Source organism: Eptatretus burgeri, chromosome 15 (assembly GCF_056783735.1).
Source record: "Eptatretus burgeri isolate ZD-2024b chromosome 15, Ebu_testis_v1, whole genome shotgun sequence".
NCBI classification, from domain to species: Eukaryota; Metazoa; Chordata; class Myxini; order Myxiniformes; family Myxinidae; genus Eptatretus; species Eptatretus burgeri.
In genome coordinates this window covers 51,109,634-51,132,604 of record NC_140975.1, presented here as the reverse complement: position 1 = coordinate 51,132,604, position 22,971 = coordinate 51,109,634, and the positions used below count along the sequence as shown (strand labels likewise).

The 22,971-nt window shown below is 41.4% G+C and overlaps 1 protein-coding gene and 1 pseudogene across 3 annotated transcripts in view; one reads left to right on the top strand and one right to left on the bottom strand.

Moving 5' to 3' along the window:
• LOC147012151 (potassium channel subfamily K member 16-like) overlaps positions 1 to 6,688 on the top strand; it is a 57,713-nt gene extending 51,025 nt beyond the window's left edge. For all 3 annotated transcript variants that reach the window (XM_085855874.1, XM_085855872.1, XM_085855873.1), the window contains 2 exons: positions 372 to 540; positions 6,475 to 6,688. In XM_085855874.1, the coding sequence (XP_085712000.1) occupies positions 372 to 540; positions 6,475 to 6,683 (378 nt within the window). In that variant the 3' untranslated portion in view covers positions 6,684 to 6,688. The remainder of the gene's footprint in view (positions 1 to 371; positions 541 to 6,474) is intronic.
• Positions 6,689 to 22,794: 16,106 nt separating this feature from the next.
• The window catches only part of LOC147012150 (histone-lysine N-methyltransferase SETMAR-like), a 669-nt pseudogene continuing 492 nt past the window's right edge, over positions 22,795 to 22,971 (bottom strand).

Genomic DNA, 22,971 nt, shown 5'->3' with positions numbered 1-22,971 from the left:
TTTTCTGCTGTGACACAGGCTTCAACAAAGATTATTCCTTCAGTCTTCATAAATCATCACTTACACATTTAATCATCAATGTAGATTCTTCTTGTTTGCAGTGACTGGGTTTAGATCACCTTATAGTGACTTTTTATTCTGTTCTCAATTTGATTTTGATAATAATAAGCAAACTTTCACATTGATTCAACTTTTAATCATCATCCCAGACTGCTGTTAATATGAACTTTAGCAAGAACTTGTGATTTTTGGACAATGCTGTTCTGAGATGCTGGTCTGCAATCCTGTCCTCTTTCTCATAAGCCATCCATTCAGCCGCATTTTCCAGCACTCACCTCGACACTGTGATGTCTTCCTTCCCTGTGCGACAGCGTACAGTGAAAATCATCACAGCAGTGTTTTTTGCAGTTTCTGGAGTTATACTGTTCTTCTTCATCCCCTCGATAATCTTCGCAGTTGTTGAGGGTTGGACATATGGCGAGGGTGTTTATTATTCCTTTGTGACCCTCAGCACAATTGGCTTTGGTGACTATGTGGCAGGTAAGTGAACAGCACCTTGGTCATAAATTGTGGTGATTGAATATTATTCTGTGACGTGCACAAGTGAGAAGTCTTTAATTGTGACTGACCGTGTTTTGTTAATATAGCAATCAACTTTAATTTAGCGCCTCTGGGTGGCTTACTTCAATATTTCACCTCCAATAGCCTCAATCACAGTTTGACTATTACCTCATTGGTTACTTGACTCCACCCACTATGACACCAAGACAAAATGATATGCCCCCCATCTTGGTTTTCTGGTGGGCCTAACACATTAGGCCTCTAGGCCTCTCCTGATTATGCACTATCGGGGTTTATTGCATCAGATTTCCATTGGCTTTGCCTGGGTCAAGTGTTAATCACGATGAGGGACCCTAAAAAATCTAATATGTCGAATAATAGTAAAGTTTAATCAAGCCCATCAGAACCCACAGTACGTCAGAATGCATGGTCATCAAGCATCATTTTACGTAAAGTTACAAAAAAAAAATAGCATTACGTAGTTTTTGAATGTCCCCATATTTGGGGTTAAACAATTTGTGACCGTGTAACAAATCAGCTCGTTCTGATATAACCATGGTGCAGGTTGACATGGATAAGAGGTGTCGGGTTAATTTGTTAATAGCGCAGTAAGTGTGTGTTTCCCAATCGCACTGTTCATCTTTTAAAAGTGCTTTAAATGTGTTTCTCAATCGGCCTATTACTGGATTTTGTCGCAGGTTGTGACCACAGTGCGGTCATTCTTGTTTTACCTTTAAAGATGCATTCTGTCCAAGTTCGAGATGATTACTCCTGTGTTTTAGAATTTGTGCAGTCTCTTCACTCTGTGTCTGTCTGTGCATCTGTGTGTTGTTGTCAAGGGCCATACTTTTATTATCTATACTCATTGTAGAGGATGTTTCTCTGTTTATGATGGGTCTCCTGCTAGTTCATAAAAAATTAATTAATAATGATTAGACAGGTTAACTTTTATGACATAGAAACTACTTTTTGTCTCCAAAATCTAAGCTCATGAAAGAGTGAGAACACAGAATGAACCAGAACATAATAGATGAAGAGGAAGAAGAAAAACATAATGGAAAGTGGCAAAAACACATTAACAGGAGGGTAGAGTGATACAACAGAGGGACACTTGATGGAAGAATGGATATGGGGAAGAATGAGATTAAAAATAAAAAAGAGAGAGGAGGACACAGGGTGTGGTAAAGCTGGATACAAGCTCAAACACAGGAAAAAGAGTAAGGGGGGGAAAAAACCAGGGATGAAACAGGAATGGAACAAAAAGTGGGTGAGGGAGAAGGGGGAATACAAAATAAACCTGAAAATGAAGGGGTCGGCTTCACCATTCCTTTCATGCCGTGAGGCGCATTGGGCTGCTGAGGAAATTTCATTTTGGCTAAGAAGTACAGTCCTGGATGGGTCGCCACTCTGATGCAGAATACTCGAATGGCTTATTACTCCAGTAAGCTGGTACTCATTTTGCCCACCCTGGAAGAGTGACAGGTTGAGTCAACCCAACTGGTGTTATTTCAAAGGATTTACAGGGGCTCAAACTCAGGACCCAAAGATCTTAAGCCAGCCAAGGGGTGAGCTTGGGGAGGGTTAATGAGGGGAGAAAGATCATATGACTGTGGATATGATTCAAGTCACTTTCAGGGTGGCCTGAGGTGGAGTTGGTGGTGGTTGTGGTGAACAGCCATCTTGAAGTCCTGGATGGAAGAAGCCGATTGAACAGATTGAGGAAGTTGGTAATTTTATAAGCGAGATAAGAGAAAAACAAATGAGAGAGCCTGGATTCGGGAAGTTTCACCAGAAGTAGGTTACTCACTGACCGCATGCACCCAGCTACAATCTGTGGTGGATAGAGCAAAGAAAGGGCATAGGGTGTAAGACCAGAAATGAGGCATTGAAGACTGAGGGACCACTGACCTATCTGTTATGTGAGAGTAACAGGTCGAGAGACTCGGCTTTATCATGGGAGATCTCAATGATTTTGAGGGCCTTGGTTTTCATGGCATCAACTCCTGCAAGGTGTGAGGCAGGGGTGCCAACTTTAAGGAGAGGGCAGTACTCCATCAGGCTGTGGATGAAGGTCTTGTAAGCCGATAAAAGTTAAGATTTGCGAAGTAAAAACATTGAGTAATGGAGGATGCCCAGTGGCCAGTTTGCTTTGGGAGCTAACTTGGGCATATGGTTTGCCCAAGAAAGATCATAGCTGATGTTGAGACCAAAAATCCTGAGTGACCGAACTTCTTCGAGAGTGTTTTTAAGGAAGTATATGGGGGAGGTGGGGGAAACGTGTTGTCAGACAACTCCTTTCAGAGAGACAGAGTGAGAGTGGGATTTATGATGATTGAAAGACACACTCCAAGTGTTGGACCAGCTCCTGATTCTTTGAAGGTCCTCAAAGAGAGAAGATGCTGCTGCCTGCCTGCCTGAAGGATTAAATATGTGACAGCAAAGTTTGAAGTTATCAGCAAAGAGATAAGCAGGATTTTTGTGACAATCATAAATATTGTTGAGGAACATTAGAAAGGGGAGTGGGCCCAAGACACTGCCTTAAGGCACTCCAGCCTCAACACCGAGAGGAAATGAGAAGATCCCATTAAGAGCCACACGCTCACTACGAGAGGAGCGGAAGTCAGTGATCCATGGGAAGAGGTAGCATTGGGTGCTGTCTTCTTCTTCTTCCTCTTTCGGCTTGCTCCCGTTAGGGGTCGCCACAGCGGATCAACCGTCTCCATTTCGCTCTATCCTCCACATCTTCCATTGACACTCCAACCACCCGCATATCCGCCCTCACCGCATCCATGAACCTCTTCTTTGGCCTTCCTCTTCTCCTCCTGCCTGGCGGCTCCATCTTCAACATCCTTCTCCCGATATACTCTGCTTCCCTCCTGTGCACATGTCCAAACCATCTCAATCTCGCCTCTCTCACTTTGTCTCCAAACCGTCCTACCTGCGCTGTCCCTCTAATATACTCATTTCTTATCCTATCCATCCTCGTCACTCCCAACGAGAATCGCAGCATCTTTAACTCTGCCACCTCCAGCTCCGCTTCCTGTCTTATTGTTAGTGCCACCGCCTCCAAACCATACAACATAGCTGGTCTCACTACCGTCTTATATACTTTCCCCTTCACTCTTGCAGCTATCCTTCTGTCACAAATCACTCCTGCAACTCTTCTCCACCCACTCCATCCTGCCTGCACTCTCTTTTTCACTTCTCTCCCACACTCTCCGTTACTTTGGACAGTTGATCCCAAGTATTTAAACCAATCCACCTTCCCCACCTCAACTCCTTGCAACCGCACCATACCACCACCCTCCCTCTCATTTACGCACATGTACTCCGTCTTACTCCTACTGACTAACATTCCCCTTCTCTCCAGTGCGTACCTCCACCTCTCAAGGCTCGATTCAGCCTGCTCCCTACTCTCCCTACAGATCATGATGTCATCCGTGAACATCATAGTCCATGGAGACTCCAGTCTGATCTCGTCCGTCAACCTGTCCATCACCATTGCAAACAGGAAAGGGCTCAGAGTCGATCCTTGGTGCAATCCCACTTTAACCTTAAACCAGTCCGTCATTCCTACCGCACACCTCACCACTGTCACACTGTCCTCATACATATCCTGCACAATTCTCACATACTTCTCCACCACTCCCGACTTCCTCATACAATGCCACAACTCCTCTCTTGGCACCCTATCATAAGCTTTCTCTAAATCCACAAACACACAATGTAACTCTTTCTGGCCTTCCCTATACTTCTCCATCAACATTCTCAAAGCAAACATCGCATCAGTGGTGCTCTTTCCTGGCATAAACCCATATTGCTGCTCACAGATCGTCACCTCTCCTCTCAACCGAGCTTCCACGACTCTTTCCCACAACTTCATGGTGTGGCTTAACAACTTTATCCCTCTGTAATTTCCACAGCTCTGCACATCACCCTTATTCTTGAAAATCGGAACCAGTACACTTAATCTCCACTCCTCCAGCATCCTCTCACTTTCCAAGACTTTATTAAACAATCTGGTTAACAACCCCACTGCCATCTCTCCTAAGCACTTCCATGCCTCCACTGGTATACCATCTGGGCCAACCGCCTTTCCACTTTTCATCTTCTTCATAGCAGTCCTCACTTCATCCTTACTGATCCACCCCACTTCCAGATTCACTATCTCCACCTCTTCCAACCTTCTCTCTCTCTCTCATTTTCTTCATTCATCAGCTCCTCAAAGTACTCCATCCACCTTCTCAACACACTCTCCTCGCTTGTCAGCACATTCCCATTTGCGTCCTTTATCACCCTAACCTGCAGCACATCCTTCCCAGCTCGGTCCCTCTGTCTTGCCAATCGGTATAAATCCTTTTCCCCTTCTTTTGTATCCAACTTCTCATACAGCTCGTCATATGCCTTTTTCTTGGCCTTTGCCACCTCTTTTTTTGCTTTTCGACGCCACTCCTTGTACTCCTGCCTACTTTCTTCATCTCTCTGACTATCCCACTTCCTTTTTCGCCACCCCCTTCTTCCTTATACTTTCCTGTACTTCCTCATTCCACCACCAAGTCTCCTTATCTTCCTTCCTCTGTCCAGATGTCACACCAAGTACCTTCCTAGCTATCTCCCTCACAACTTCTGCTGTCGTTGCCCAATCATCCCACCCATCTTTACCACCATCCAACGCCTGTCTCACCTCCTCCCTAAATTTCACACAACAGTCTTCCTCCTTCAGCTTCCACCATCTGGTCCTTGGTTCAGCCCTCACTCTCTTCCTCAACCTCACCTCTAAAGTCATCCTACAGACCACCAATCGATGCTGTCGAGCGACACTCTCCCCTGCCACAACCTTACAGTCACTAATCTCTTTCAGGTTGCATCTCCTACTTAAGATGTAATCCACCTGTGTGCACTTTCCTCCACTCTTGTATGTCACCCTGTGTTCCTCCTTCTTCTTGAAATACGTATTTACCACTGCCATTTCCATTCTTTTTGCAAACTCTACCACCATTTGCCCTTCCACATTTCTCTTGTTGAGACCGAACCTCCCCATCACCTCCTCATCCTCTTTATTCCCTTCCCCAACATGTCCATTGAAATCTGCTCCAATCACCACTCTTTCATCCTTGGATACACTCTCCACCACTTCATCTAACTCACTCCAGAAATCTTCTTTATATTCCATCTCACACCCCATATATGGGGCATATGCACTGATGACATTCATCATCACCCCTTCATGGTGTAGCATTGGGTGCTGTAGGCAGATATTATTGAAAGCAGGCTGCCAGACTGTATTGAGTGCTCGAGATATGTCCAGTTATATGATTCTGTTCTCATGTCTGAGATTGAGGGCTTCTGTCCATTTTTGGGAGAGCAGAAGCGATTCTGTCCAGGATGGAATGAAGAGGTCTGTCTCCTAAATGATGGTCTTAGATCAGACCTTTTGAAAAAATTAAGGGTTTTATGTCCAATTTGAGAATGGATTCCTTATTTTTCTTATAATTGTAACTAGGCTAATGGGCCTGTAACTAAGAGGATCTGCTTTTGCACCATGTTTGTGAATTGCAATGATCTTTCCGAACTTCACAGTAGATGTGAGGTGACCTAGTGCAAATGATAGGGTGAGCAAAACAACAATGGTGTGCAAGAAAGAGCAGCGGAGCAGATTTTTCGGAAAAATACGCTAATATCGTCCAGACGTGTTGCAACTATATGTGGCATATATGTCTGTTTGTGTCCAAATCCTTAAACCACACCTCTCCCAAACCCCAACCCCATCCCTCTTTTCCATCCACCCAATGTTGAAGTTTCATTGTCAACATGTTTTCAATGTAAATTTTGACTGAATAAAATAATGTCATCACTCGTGTATGCACCCTAATATTTGTTTTCTGGGGTTCAAACCCTTCAATCTCTCCTTAGGGTCGAACCCCGACATAGACTATGTTCAGATTTACCGCAGCATGGTGGGGTTTTGGATCTTGTTCGGTATGGCTTGGCTTGCTGGCGTCTTCAATACTCTAATTGCAATTTTTGAAAAAAATGAGAAGAAGATGACAGAGAAGTTTGAAAATGCAGAATCTTTGAAAGAGGAAAATGCACCTACAGAATCAAATAAAGATGCTGAGTGAATTGACTTTTGAATGGCTGTATATTTTCATGTATTTTAATTTTACAGTTGCAAGTAAACTGTAATGTGATATGCAATAGCACCAACAGTGCATTTGGTGTGCAGTAATGAGTGTTATCCAACTAAAAGTGTTGAGTCCACTGGTGGATGGATTTGGTAAAATGCCAAATGGTGAAAACAGGTTTAAACAAGGAGGTATTGTAAGGAAAAGCAAATTTGTCCTTATAACCCACACTGCGTATCCTCTCCAACACTAGAACACAAATTAAACATCATGTAACTAAAGACGAGTACAAAAGCAGTTCAACATAGTTGAAGGAAGAAGAAGCAACTGAATTTGGATGGAATGTCAGCAGACAACCATCTTCAACACTATAACGACCCACTCCTGCCAATATTTTGAAATGAGCATGTGGTCCATCAGGCCTTAGGCCGCAAGATGAGTTGAATGGTCTGATTGGCCACATTTGAAGCTGTGGGACAGGAGCCTGTCTCTCTCCCCCACGTCAAATGCAGCCTGCCTCTCTCTCTCTCTCTCTCTCTCTCTCTCTCTGTTCCCCCCTCTCTCTCTCTCCTCCTCTCTCGACCAGCCACAACACACAGCTCGCTCCATACCCACCTCCATCTCAGTCATTTCCCGGATTCCTTGCTCCCCACCTCTCCAAGCTCAAGCCAGAGAACGCCTCATGATGAACTACACTGTCCCACTCCACAGCCAGAGGGGAAGCGCTGTCCAACCTTCAGTGTGCCGTGGCATGCAGTTGTGTTACTCTCACGGAAGGGTAGGAAAGTAAGAACACTAAGAAACCCATGGGACTCGTGACCTGCGTCAATTTCCTCACCTTTTTATTTATCTTTAAGTTGTTGTCTTGAACACACAATTGTCCATGAGAGGTATTCAGAAACATATGGTAATTTACACAGGAATAACAAATAAAAAGAGGGGTTCCTACTCCTCCCCAAGCATGACGCTCGAAGGGGGGGTACCTTCAATTTGCCTGGGGAAACTCCACCCCACACAGGAAAAAGGAGCCACAAATTGTACCTATACATACCCTCGTGGACCATAATCTAAGTTCTAAGCTATCGGCCACTAACCTATACCTTTATTCTTATCTTGTACATTCCATCTATAAACACAGAACATACATTTAACAATTCGGAGCACATATAAAAAAAAACTGCTTGCTCCCGAGGCACTAAACACATCAGGCAGTTCTATATGGTATAAAAGAAAATCATTTCTCCCAAGCCTTCAACCCTCATCCTTACCCACAATTTTTATTACGTCCATTAATCCTTGCATATACATTTTCCGTCACCACACTTGGATCCGTCATTTTGGATTACGAGTAAACAAAGGGAAACTACACGTGAACTTGCATCATATGACTGACCGATGCTCTGTTAAAGAGCGTTAGTTATGACGAAGCAGTTACTAGGCCTGTGGTTTTGCTGGGTGGTTAGTAGGGGAATTTTGTTGGTTCTGGGACTATCCCATTTTTCCCCATTGACATTAATGTTAACTCAGGGAAAAACTATTTCACCCTGTCAATAAAAAGGAGTCTTTTTTTTTCTCACAAACATATCTCTGCCACCAGCTTCTCTTTCTCCTTCCCCACCTCTTCCACTCATCCTGCATCAGCTTCTCCACATTAAATAGTTTCTGGGACCAAGCCTTCCATGAGCCTCAACGATGTATCAAAATTTTTTTTATTTTACCCCCCCCCCCACTTTATTTTACATTCCACCACCCACCCTCCATCCTCTTTCTCTTACCTATTTATACCCCCATTTGAACAGAGATTCCTTCCCTTTACATCCTGACCGATAAATAATACTCCCTTGTGCTATAAAACTTTACATTTAAAATGATGTATTTCAGATATGTTATCCATGAAAAAAATCAGTTGAAGCAAAATTACTTCAATATAAATCACCTCAAAACTCTGGAAAAGTATAGAGCCAAGTAAAACCCAAACCAAAGAGTGGAGAAAATCATAACCTTGGTATTTAAATGGGAAACATAATGAATGTGGACAGTATCAAAAAAGTATCGTCGAAGAAATAACCAAGACAACCGTAAATGAAGCACACAGACTGAGAGGTTTAAAAAGATTTAATGGATTTCAAGAAAACAATGGAAAAATAATTTACTACAATTTTAAAATGACATGTGGTTCAGGAGGAGCTCAGAGCAGAATGCTCAGGGAAGTTTATCATTTTGTCTCAACTCAACAGGATATTTAGCCCAATAACCAAACTCCAACATATTCTTTTACAACATTCTCAATGGTGATGAATGTTAGAAGGAAAGAAGGTGTTTTAATAAACTACAAATCCCAACAAACATTTATTGGTAGCCTTTTTGAATTCATTTTGAAATATGCACAAAATTGTACTTTATCCATAAATCAGGAAGAGATATCGCTCAGAAATTTTTATTTTAAAGACAAAAGTATATAAGCACATACAGATTATATATATATATATATATATATATATATATATATATATATATATATATATATATATATATATATATATATATATATACACATATACATCTTCTTCTTTCGGCTGCTCCCGTTAGGGGTCGCCACAGCGGATCATCCATTTTGATCGGCATGATGATTTCGCACAGGTTTTACGCCAGATGCCCTTCCTGACGCAACCCTGGTCACCTCTTACGGCACAGGGATATGGTACACCTATTCTAACCGGGGCGTACACTGGTGCTCACTTCATCGACCTCGGAAGGATGACAGGCTGAGTCAACCTCCTGGTGTGTATTAATTCAAGCGGCCAGCAGGGCTTGAACTCAGGACCTTTTGGATCCCAAGCCGCTACCCTTACCACTACGCCAACACCAGGCTTCATATATATATATATATATATATATATATATATATATATATATATATATATATATATATATATATATATATATATTCGTATATATGTCCTAGAAAATCATTTTTTGTTGTATAAATATGGTGAATATAACTCATTGAGATGTTTGCAATAAGGACTACAAATATTACTTCAAACACTTACAATCATGCAAACACACACTCAATATATTTTAACTTATGCAATCAGTCGATCAAGAAAAAAAACAACATTGTGACACATGCTCAAAGGACTTGTTAAAATGTAGTTATAAGAGACATCTTCAATCATGCAAAGACAAAAAAACTCAGTAGATACAGCTGGGTTTGATATTGAAAAAAACTAATGGTGCATTTAAGGATCATATAAAAATAAGAATTTTTAGGTTTAAAGAGCCAGAACCAAAATCGGTAGCTGAAGCAACTGTGAATGTTAGTTTGGCTGTTGAAACTTTAATTAACAATAGCTTGAATGAACTTAATACCATTAAATTCTTAATGGGAGTAAAATGATATTTGATGAAAGAAATGAGTTGAAAGAAGAAACACCTTGTATGAGAACAAACCCTCATTTCATTTCTTCATTTCAAGGTTTCCAAGATTGTAATGTTTAGGATAAACTTCAAAGGTGTGAAATCGATGTTGATGAGAACACAGAAGGAAGTGGATTTAACATTGTGAAAATAATTTTCTTCGATATACACATCTTTAAATTAGATCCTCTTGAAGCTTCTTCCTATATTGATTTGCCAAGAGTAATAAAACTTTAAAAAGCAGTTGTTAATGTTCAAAACAATGACAACAAATGCTTCCTTTGGGCTGTTCTTGCTCATTTACACCCCCCACAGTGGAAACCGGAATGAATATGGCATGATAAAAAGCATGAAAATACTTTAAATGTTAAAAGATTACAATTTCCAATGAAGTGAAACCCTGTCAGCGATGCCTCAACTTCTTTCACACAAAAGAAAGATTAGAACAACATTCAATATATTGCTCAAACCACAAATCAACTGTAATCACGATGCCAAAAATGGGTTTTGCGGTAGATTTCAATGATATAAATAAATACATAAAGCATCCATTTGTGATACATGTCGACTTTGAAAGCATTCTTGAAAAGATAGACACTTCTTCAAATCCAAATCAATCCTACACCAAACCATATCAAAAGCATACTCCTTGTGGGTTCTATTGTTATATCAAATCATCTGTTTGAGACAAAATATAATAAATTGGAAATGTACATAGAAGATACCCCTCAAGAGTTTGTGAATCGATTAGAAAACGATTGTATTCAACGAACAGGAGTAATGCAAAAAACTTATAAATCAATGAAATTAACACAAGATGAAGAAGAAGAGTTTAAGGTCTCCAACATTTGTTATCTTTGTTAAGATGTAATCAGGAAAGAATGAAAATTTAGAGACCATTGTTATGTTACTGGTAAATATAGAGGACCTGCTCATCAAAGTTGTAATCTCAATTTTAAACTCCCTCCTTTCATCACAACAACGCCAATTATGACACATTTATTCATAAGCAAACTTTCAAAGACACCTGGGGACATATCTGTCATTCCTACCACAGATCATAAGTACATCTCATTTACAAAACCAATCCCAACAACTCACAAAACTAATATTATATTTTGAGATTCATGCAAATTTATGTCAAATAATATATCCACATCAGCATCAAGTCTTAAAGCATATCCAAATCTCCAAAAGCATTTCCTGAATGAAGAGGAAACCTACCTAGTGTCAGCTGAAGCAAGCACAGTTGAGCTCTTATCACGAAAGGGTGTATACCCATATGACTATGTGGAGAACTTTGGAATATTTGAGGAAACACAACTCCCTTCAAAGGAAAGCTTCCACAATGAGCTGAATAAAACTCATGTTAGTGATGAAGACTATCAACATGCACAAAATATCTGGAAAATTTAACATAAAAAATATTGGTGAATAAGACTTGTATCTTAACACTGATACTTTGTTGTTCGCCGATGTATTTGAAGCATTCGGAAATGTTTGTCAGAATTCGAAATTTATGGATTTGATCCTGTTTATTATTATACAGCTCCTAGTCTAGCATGGACTGCTTGCTAAAGATGACTAAACAACCTCTCAAATTAATTTCTGATGTCGATATGTTGTTGATGATTGAGAAAGCTAAAATAGTACAGGCATTTTAGCAGAAATATTTGGTCAACCTCCCACAAATTACAACAAAAGCAAACTCAACAGATGTTGATTCCTGGATATGTCCTCAGTGACAGAAAAAAAGTCCTAAGGGATCCTCCAGGGGGGGAAATCCTGAAATCATGGAAATCCAATATGGCCGCCACCTGGCTTCGGGGAAAATGAGAAAATTGTAAAGATTGATATTTTAATATGCAAGTGTATGTTTTTTTGCATTCTAATTGTTTGTACTTATGGTCAGTATATTGATATACAAGAATAATTATAAAAAAGTGAAATGTATTGAGGGTAAAATAAAAAATTATAGCTTTTTTGTCCAAAAATGTCAATTTTTTGTCAATTTTTTGTCCCGAAAAAAAAAAAAATAATTACCTGATACTGATTTTGGCTCTTCGACAAAAAAAAATAAGAAACGTTGAAGACACAAGATTAAATCAAGTCTATGGCAATACAATATAATTATGTAAATCATTGCAACATGACAAAATTCACAATTCCACTCGGGGCAATCACATCTGCCTGACGAAGGTATCCAAATGAAAATGAAAATTTGCATTAAACTCAGAAACTACATCCATTATATACTTACTATACATGTTGAGAAAAATCAAGCGTATTAAAGTTAGAACTCGACAATGTCGTCATCATCCTCATCATTGTCACATGGAGTGTTTGTGCAGCCAGAGCCCCTGCAGTTTCCATCAGCTGGAGTGCACTCAATGTTGTGCTTCTTGCAAGTGCATCTCATGGTGCTACATTCAGCGTGGCAGTTTCACCTAATGACACGTAACATCTTTTCAGGAGCTGGAGCTATTGATGTCTGAAGTGGCACAAAACCCTCGTCACACTTCTGCCAACCCCAGTCTGTGGAAGAAGTATGCAAGTCTGATGTCTTGAAACGAATCAAAGACCACTTTCAGAAGCATGCTGAGTCTGCAAAGATATCTTCTAGAACTTCAGCGCTCTGGGTTCAGTATATGGACATGCTAGACATTCTACGCAAATACATCCGGGTAGAGCGCTCTGGGAACTGGGCACTACATCTACAGGCCATCCAAGAAATGCTGCCTTACCTGGCAGCCTCGGCCACAACCTGTATGCCAAATCTGCGAGGGTGTATCTGCAGCAGATGTCCAACCTCAAAACTCAACATGCCAACGTCCAACAACGTTTTGATGAGGGGTTCCATGTGGTTCGACGAAGTGATCACCTGTGGGCAGGTCTTTCATCTGATCTGATCATCGACCAAGTTCTGATGAGAAGTTTGAAGACCAGCGGGGGGCTCACACGAGGGCAAGGAATAACAGAGCAACAATGGCTGGTATGGCTACTATCAATGCCTGCCTATGCAGAAATAAACCAGGCAATGCAGGAGCTTACATGTGTGAACTACAACACTGGAGAGCAGAAGAAGGACATGACCAAGGCAAGACAATCTCGTGATGGAAGGACACACAATCAACTCTTCAGTATTTACAAGAACAGAATCCGTTCAGTAGTGATACACGTCTGAGGAACATTGCCACTGGAGTTCATGCACACCCCACCATCAACGTCACTACAGCACATGCTGTAGGAGCCAAAATATTGAAATCTATGAATGGGAAAACATCTGTCGAGTACACATTTAAGAGGAAAGACCAAGTTGTCACCCTTGGCATGAAGTCATCTGTCAAGATTGATGGAGAGCAAGTCCAGGTTGACCTACAACTCCTCTTCCAGAGACTGACCACTGTTGCACAGCCAGCAGAAGAGCTGGAGTCGGCCTTCAAATATGAACTGTGCAGCTATCCACCAGCCCTCTTTGATTCCTCTCTTCAGCTCCAAGAAGCACACAAGCCAGTCTTTGCTGATGCCATCTGGGATGTTCTTGGATCCGATGTCCCAGCCGATATCCCCAATGATGGGCAACAGTATGTTTTGGATGGCGGGGCACTTGTTCAATGCATTCCATGGTCTCGTGGATCTACATACAGAGACATATGCCAGCAGTACACTGATTATGTAATGAAGAAGTGTGGAGATGCCATAGTCGTGTATGATGGTTCTGAGAGTACCAACACGAAGGACATGACACACCTGAGATGGTCTAAAGGGAATGCTAGCACTACTGTGACATTTACAGCTGACATGCATCTCACAATGAAGAAGGAACAGTTTCTTGCCAATAGGCAGAATAAACAGCGATTCATTTTTATGTTGAGTGAAGAGCTTCAGAAGAAGAACTGTGGGACACACCATGCCTCAGGGGATGCTGATCTCCTGATTGTACTGAAGGCCATGCAGTCTGCTACTGTCACCAACACTGTGTTAGTTGGTGATGACACAGACCTCCTCGTCCTCCTATGCTACCATGCAAGCTGAGAATCCCATGACCTCTTCTTTTGGCCCGAGCCAAAGAAGAACACGAAGAAGCCTCGCATCTGGAACATCAAGGCCACAAAGAAAATGATTGGAACAGACATATGCAAGCACATACTGTTTCTACATGCAGTTCTTGGGTGTGACACGACATCTCGTCTTCATGGGATTGGAAAGGGAGCTTCCCTCAAAAAGTTCAAAGCAAACAACACATTCCGTGAGCAGGCCAAGGTTTTTGATACAAATCCAGCTTCCGTATGTGATGTGGCAGATGCAGCAGAAAATAACATTGGTGATAATCTACAACGGAAAGTCAACTGACACCCTGTACACCCTCCGGTATCATCGGTATTGGGACAAGGTGGCTTGGAGCTCCTCTCACGTGCAACCACAGATGTTACCACCAACATCAGAAGCAGCAAAGTATCACAGCCTGCACATGTATCTGCAAGTCCAAGAATGGAAGGGATGTGCAGATGAACTTCTTCTGACAGACTGGGGTTGGCAGAAGTGTGACGAGGGTTTTGTGCCACATCAGACATCAATAGCTCCAGCTCCTGAAAAGATGTTACGTGTCATTAGGTGCAACTGCCACGCTGAATGAAGCACCATGAGATGCACGTGCAAGAAGAACAACATTGAGTGCACTCCAGCTTGTGGAAACTGCAGGGGCTCTGGCTGCACAAACACTCTATGTGACAATGATGAGGATGATGACGACATTGTCGAGTTCTAACTTTAATATGCTTGATTTTTCTCAACATGTATAGTAAGTTTATAATGGTTGTAGTTTCTGAGTTTAATGCGAATTTTCATTTTCATTTTGAAACCTTCGTCAGGCAGATGTGATTGCCCCGAGTGGAATTGTGAATTTTGTCATGTTTCAATGATTTACATAATTATATTGTATTGCCATAGACTTGATTTCATCTTGTGTTTTCAACATTTCTTCTTTCTTTTTTGGTCCAGGAGCCAAAATCAGTATCAGGTAAAAAAAAATTTTCGGGACAAAAAATTGACATTTTTGGACAAAAAAGCTATAATTTTTTATTTTACCCTCAATACATTTCACTTTTTTATAATTATTCTTGTATATCAATATACTGCTCATAACTAGAAACAATTAGAATGCAGAAAAACATATATTTACAATTTTCTCATTTTCCCCAAAGCCGGGTGGCGACCTGATTGAATTTCCATGATTTCAGGACTTTCCTCCCAGAGGATCCCTTAGGACTTTTTTTCTGTCACTGAGGACATATCCAGGAATCAAAATCTGTTGAGTTTGCTTTTGTTGCAATTTGTGGGAGGTCATCCGGCATTTTGACTGTACGAAAAGAGGAGGAATATCACTCGTCTGTTCAAAAAGATATGCTGAAGCAAACAATAAATATCTCTCTGATTATGATGCTTTGAAAGATAGTTCTTATTTGATGTATTATGTTGCTAATAATCTCTATGGACGGGCGATGTTTCAAGCTCTACCAGATGGAGGCTTCAAATGGGTCCAGGAGAAGAATTATAAACTAATATTAAAAAATATTATTATCTCTACCCAGAAAGAATTGGATGAAGCAAAAGTTGGATATTACTTTGAAGTGGATTTGAAATATCCTGAAGAACTCCACAATGCTCACAAAGACTTAGCGTATGATCCTGAGAAAGAAAAACCAAGAAAACAATGGCTCAGCGATTATCAACAATCATTTCTTATGAGCTCTTCTTGAAAATGGACACCAACAGAAAAGCTTTGAACAACATCATATAATAAAGCCAATTATGCATTACCCCAAAGAAACCTGAGGCAATATCTATCAGCTGGATTGAGAATAAAGAAAATTCAGAGTTCTAAATTTAATCAAAGTCAATGGTTAAAAAATATATCGACTTCAATACTCAGATGCAAAGAGTTGCTAAGACCGATTTTGAGAAAGACTTCTATAAGTTAATGAATAATGCTGTATTTGGCAAGACCATGGAAAAAGTGTAAGGAACAGACAAAACAAAAGACTTAATACATCTTGCAAACAAGCATCGAAATTAATTTGACAGGTGACATTTGCACAGCGGTGAAAACTGATAATGAAAGGAACTCTCAACTCCAGGCCCAAAAAGACATGGAAAGACATAACAAAGAGTTTGAGAAATAAATTAGTGAAAGTAGTGTAATTGTAGATTTTCCTGAAAAACTTGAAAACCTACCTGATGTGTCAGGCCAGGTCAGATTAGATCTGTGACTTGCTACAGGTACCATGTAAACCTGTACTAACCAGTTGAATGGTCGGGTTGTCGGCGACTAAACTAACAGGGATAGTTATGAGACATGTGTTGGTCCCCATGGGTCTGGAACTATGAACCAGAATAGCACTAAGTTCCTTGACTTTGCAAAAAGTCATGGACTTAGGGTGGCCTGTTCATGGTTTCAGCACCCACAGGCTCATTGCTGGAATGGGGATTCCAATGCTGGTGGTGTGGCAAAGGAGATGAACCACATGCTCGTTGAAGGAAGCTGGAACATGATCCAGAACTGGAGGGTCCACAGGAGTGCTCAGTTCCTCAATACCGACCGCAGGCTTGTTGTAGAAATTCTGAAGTTGCAGCCTAAATCAGGGAGAATGGTACCATCCAAACTTAGGCTGGATGTTGGCAAGCTCAAGGAGGAGAGGGTAGCTGAGGGGTTTGCAAACAGGCTGAGTGGGGATTTGTGGGGGGGGGGCTGGTGACTTTGGGAAAGCCTGAAGAGTTTCGGATTGCCTTTAAGACCACCAACGTTGATGTTGCTTCTGGAGGTCTTGGAAGTCACTGTAGGGTGAATAAGAATTTTATCTCTCCAGGGAGACTGAATACCATTGACCAGAGGGCATCATGGCAGAGCTGAGCTGTTCAGGGAGTTGAGGCATAAAACTGCACGATGCTTGCAGCCAATGTTGATCTCGAAAGCATTTGATTATTCAGTGAATCGGGATGCCCTCTGGAGGATTCTTGGTCTTCGTGGGGTGCCACCAAAACTGATCAATCTGATAGCTGAACTATACTCTGGTACTGAGAGTGCTGTGAGATGTGGTGATGCCATCTTTGACTTATTTCCAGTTGTTACTGGAGTTCCTCAGGGGTGTGTACTGGCCCCCACACTTTGCAGCACTTGTATGGACTGGATTATTGGGAGACATCATGTTACGGTGCAATGTTTGGGAATGTCAAGATGTCTGACCTTGATTTCGCAGATGATGCAGTCTTCTTTTCGGTGACTCTGGATATCTATTTAGGGGCCCTCGAGGTGCTGAATCAGGAGTCGGAATTGCTGGGATTATAGGTTTCCTTGGTCAAAATTAAGATCCAGGCTTTCAATGACATATTGGATGCTGCTATATTGTCTGAACCTGTTTGTGTTGAGGATGTTGAGGTCACAGAGAGATTCACTTTCCTTGGCAGTGATATTCCTGTCTCTGATGGCTGTGAGCCACAGGTCAATAGATGTCTGGCCTGGGCCTGGGAAGTCATGGATTCACTGGATCACGGGGTGAGTTGCTGTCGGTACCTGTAGAGGAGGACGAAAGTCCGAGTCTTCAGGTCCTTGGTGCTTCCAGTCTTGCTCTACGGATGTGAGATTTGGACTCTGACCAGTGTTCTGAGAAATTAGTTTGCTATATTCCATTGGTACCAGGTCTCTTTGGATAATTCTTGACTATCACTGGAAGGACTTTGTGTCCAACCAGTGGTTGCTGAAAGAGATTCATATGAGATTTGTTACCTGCGTAGTCCATGAATGTCAGCTGCAGCTATATGGACATGTGGCTCATTTTTCTGATGCTGATCCTGCTTACCAGATTCTCTCAGTGAGGAAGCCTCATGAGTGGAGGAGGCCAATGGGTGGACCATGTGCCTCGTGGTTGCAGGAGGTTGATCAGCATCTCAAGGAGATGGGGATGGGCCAGGCATCTGCCTGGGGGATGGCCAGATGGAGGCCCTTGGAGTTCCGGCAGAAAGTGGACTCAGCAACGCGCTGCTCCAGCACATGCTCTCATACCTGACCTGACCTGACCCCTCTACTGTCACTACTTTTCCGAGGAGACCATTCCTTGCATTAACCATACTCCAACTGAAAGGTCCTGCCATAAAACTGTCCGAACTCTCATCTGCTTTGCTCTAAAGATATGGCCCATGGTCCTAACATTGCCCACTCTGCTGAAAAACTCCAATGCACTGATCTTGTCCACACCCTTAATTATCTCAAACACCTCAATCTGATCCCCTTGTAATCACCTCCTTTTGAAGATATAACTTGTCTCCTTCAACCACTCCTCATAGCATAGTCTAGCTAGTCCTGGAATCAATGTAGTTTCTTGATGCTGCCGTACCTTTATGTATGGGGCAGGTATGTCCTGCCATCGATGTGGTAACCAAAACTGGACAATATTCAAGATGCGGCCCTATTAAACTCCTATACAGTGTTTACTCTCACTCCTTTCATTTATAATTTATTCCTATGAATACAACCTAAAACCCTGTTGCCTTTACCTATATCTGCCTGGCACTATCCTGTCTACTTATTCTCCCCCCCCCCCCTCATTGAGTAAGGAATTGCTGGAATAACTTTGTCATATCTCCATGATCTCTGAAAAAACAAAAACCTGGAAATCAATTTGGTTCTTATAAGTCGATAGTGCTCCTGTTTAATGAGTTATAGCACTTAGTTTGGTCATGATCATAACTTGGAAGTCAATCGGACTTGAAATGGCGTTTTATCGCAATTTGAAAGTTTTGACCCGACCCTGCTGACATTCGAGCCCGACCGTTAAGAAGGGTGTTGGTGTGACACCCCAATGAGACATGGTTGGATGCAGTATTGGAAGATGCACATTTTGGATTTGGTTTGAAGTCGATATGACCATTTTAGCGGACGTTATTGCGAAAATAAGAATTTCGGTTTTTCGGTGACCTTGATCTTGACCTTTGACCTACATTCACCAAAAACGACAAGTGTTTAAGTTGGACCATGGCCAACATCTGTACCTAGTTTGGTCATGATCGCTGAAATGGTGTGGCTGCTACAGGGAAAGCAAACAGACAAGCCGGTAGGCGGACATGGGTAGTTGACTACCCAATAGAACCTGACGCGATGGACCCGTTTGATTGGGAATGACCTGAGGATTAAGCACAAGAAAATTCATGATTCTAGCTTCAAGGGTTGATGCTGCAGATTGTTTTTTCGTTAAAATACCCCCACATTTAGAGTTTTTTTTCGGCCGTGGCTAGGCAACAGAGGGGTCCACAGCAACGGTTCTTTCTCACACATAACTAGGACATACCATGAATCTACCATACCAGTTTCATGTATATCTGACTCGTAATCTCTGAGATATAATGAACTTCGTTTTTTTTATTGTTTTCGACCAGGGTTCATTCAAAGTCTATCTTCTCCGACAGTTTTCATAGGATCCGGCTGGAAATTTTTGACAATATTGCTGAATGTACTGCCCACAGTCGCTCGTGGCCCGATTTTTGATTTCCGAAAAAATTAATTTTTGAGATTTTTTTGAAAATTTCAAAGGTCCATTGCGAGGCAATGGATGGGTCCATAGCAACAGTTCTAATTTGCACACAACTCGGTCATGGTATGAACCTACCAACCAAGTTTCATCGAAATCGCCATTGTATTAACTGAAATCGCCATTTTAAATACTGATAATAAGGGGGAGAACAAATCTCAAAAAAAAAAAAATACTCGACTACATCGACTACCCAACAGAGAGACAAACATATCGACAGAAATACTGCTAATAAGGGTAGATCAAAAAAAATAATTTTTCGAAAAAGATTTTTTTTCGACTCGATCGACAACCCAACAAACATATCGACGGAAATACTAATAATAAGGGGAGAACAAATCTCAAAAAAAAAAAATTGAAATATTTTTTGAATTTTTTTTTTCGACAAGATTGACTTCCCAACAAGCTGGGAGACGGACATGGGTAATCGATCAAGTCGAATTTAGTCGTTTTTCAGCCGTTACTAGCCAACAATAGCGTCCATAGAAACGTTTCTTTCTCACACATAACTAGGACATACCATTAACCTACCATACCAGTTCCATGTATATCTGACTCATAGTCTCTGAGATATAACAAACTTCGTTTTTGTATTGTTTTCGACCAGGGTTCATTCAAAGTCTATCTTCTCCGACAGTTTTCATAGGATCTGGCTGGAAATGTTTGACAACATGGCTGAATCTACTGCCCACAGTCGCTCGTGGCCCGATTTTTGATTTTCGAAAAAATTAATTGAGATTTTTTGAAAATTTCAAAGGTCCATTGCGAGGCAATGGATGGGTCCATAGCAACAGTTCTCATTTACACACAACTAGGTCATGGTATGAACCTACCAACCAAGTTTCATCAAAATCGCCATTGTATTAACTGAAATCGCCATTTTAAATACTGATAATAAGGGGGAGAACAAATCTCAAAAAAAAAAAAATACTCGACTACATCGACTACCCAACAGAGAGACAAACATATCGACAGAAATACTGCTAATAAGGGTAGATCAAAAAAAATAATTTTTCGAAAAAGATTTTTTTTCGACTCGATCGACAACCCAACAAACATATCGACGGAAATACTAATAATAAGGGGAGAACAAATCTCAAAAAAAAAAAATTGAAATATTTTTTGAATTTTTTTTTTCGACAAGATTGACTTCCCAACAAGCCGGGAGACGGACATGGGTAATCGATCAAGTCGAATTTAGTCGTTTTTCAGCCATTACTAGCCAACAATAGCGTCCATAGAAACGTTTCTTTCTCACACATAACTAGGACATACCATTAACCTACCATACCAGTTCCATGTATATCTGACTCATAGTCTCTGAGATATAACAAACTTCGTTTTTGTATTGTTTTCGACCAGGGTTCATTCAAAGTCTATCTTCTCCGACAGTTTTCATAGGATCTGGCTGGAAATGTTTGACAACATGGCTGAATCTACTGCCCACAGTCGCTCGTGGCCCGATTTTTGATTTTCGAAAAAAAAAAAATTGAGATTTTTTTTTAATTTCAAAGGTCATTTGCTAGGCAGCGGATGGGTTCATAGCAACGGTTCTCATTTTCACACAACTAGGTCATGGTATGAACCTACCAACCAAGTTTCATCGAAATCGCCATTGCATTAACGGAGCACTGCAGCGAACAGACATACATACAGACAAGCCGGTAGGCGGACATGGGTAGTCGACTACCCAATAGAACCTGGCGTGATGGGCCCATTCTATGGATAATGGCCTGAGGATTAAGCACAAGAAAATTCATGATTATAGCTTCAAGGGTTAATGCTGCAGATTCTTTTTTCGTTAAAATACCCCCACATTTAGAGGTTTTTCGGCCGTTGCTAGGCAACGGAGGGGTCCATAGCAACGGTTCTTTCTCACACATAACTAGGACATACCATGAACCTACCATACCAGTTTCATGTATATCTGACTCATAGTCTCTGAGATATAACGAACTTCGTTTTTGTATTGTTTTCGACCAGGGTTCATTCAAAGTCTATCTTCTCCGACAGTTTTCATAGGATCCGGCTGGAAATTTTTGACAATATGGCTGAATGTTCTGCCCACAGTCGCTCGTGGCCCGATTTTTGATTTTCGAAAAAATTAATTTTTTATGATTTTTCAAAAAATTCAAAGTCCCGTTGCGAAGCAACGGTAGTGTCCATAGCAACGGTTCTCATTTTGCACATAACTAGGTCATGGTATGAACCTACCAACCAAGTTTCATCGAAATCGCCATTGCATTAACGGAGCACTGGACCGAACAGACATACAGACAGACAGACAAACATATCGACGGAAATACTGATAATAAGGGAAGACTAGATCGACTACCCAAGAGACAAACACTACAGACCAACATACTTGGCGAAAAAATTTTTTCACCAAGTAACAAACAGACAGAGAGGAGTGAAAGCATAACCTCCTTCACCTTCAGTGGCAGAGGTAAAAAGAGATCCGTGCAGTCACCTGGCAAGGTAAAAAGAGATCCTAACTATGGATTGTAAATGTACGGACACTATACTTCTGGGTGATGCATGGATGCCATCATAGACCACAAATCTCTTGTAGCCATTGTGAACAAACCTCTGCAAAAAGGTTCCAAACAACTCCTGGCTCAACTGCTTTGATGGCAGGAGTATGACTTCGCTTGTTGATACGAGGGTGATCAGTTTGTTTGTGGCCCAATAAGGAACTCACTATATAATCACTTTTATTTCACTTTATTTCTCAACATAATCTTATTTCCTGGCAATGCACTTCATCCATCGGTCCTCGAGCTCAGCTTTACCTATTCTGTAGAACTCATTGTCGTGTCCCTCTCGGAAGTCCTCCACAGCTACCATCACAGCATTGGCGCTCTCATATTTATTCCCCACAGAGCTCCTTTCATGTGAGGGAATACAATAGAAGTTGGACAGCACTAGATCTGGTGAGTAGGGTTGGTGTGGCAGAAGTTCATACCCACAGTTAATAGCAGTAGCCACCAAAAGTGGCGTTGTGTGTGGAGAAGTGTTGTCCGGGAGAAGCAGCACACCTCGGGTCATTTTTCCCTCGCCTCTTTTGCTTAATTTCCTCATGCAACAGGTGCAGTTCATCAGTAATACTACTCCTTGTGAGTGGTATTTCCATTTGTTAAGGAGTCTTCCATTATCGCACCATCACAATTCCAAAACAAAATGGTCACGATCTTTCCAGCTGATGATGTCCTCTTGAACTTTTGAGGAGGTGAGGACCATGTCTTTTCACTGCATGCTCAATTGCTTGGTCTCAGGATCAAAGT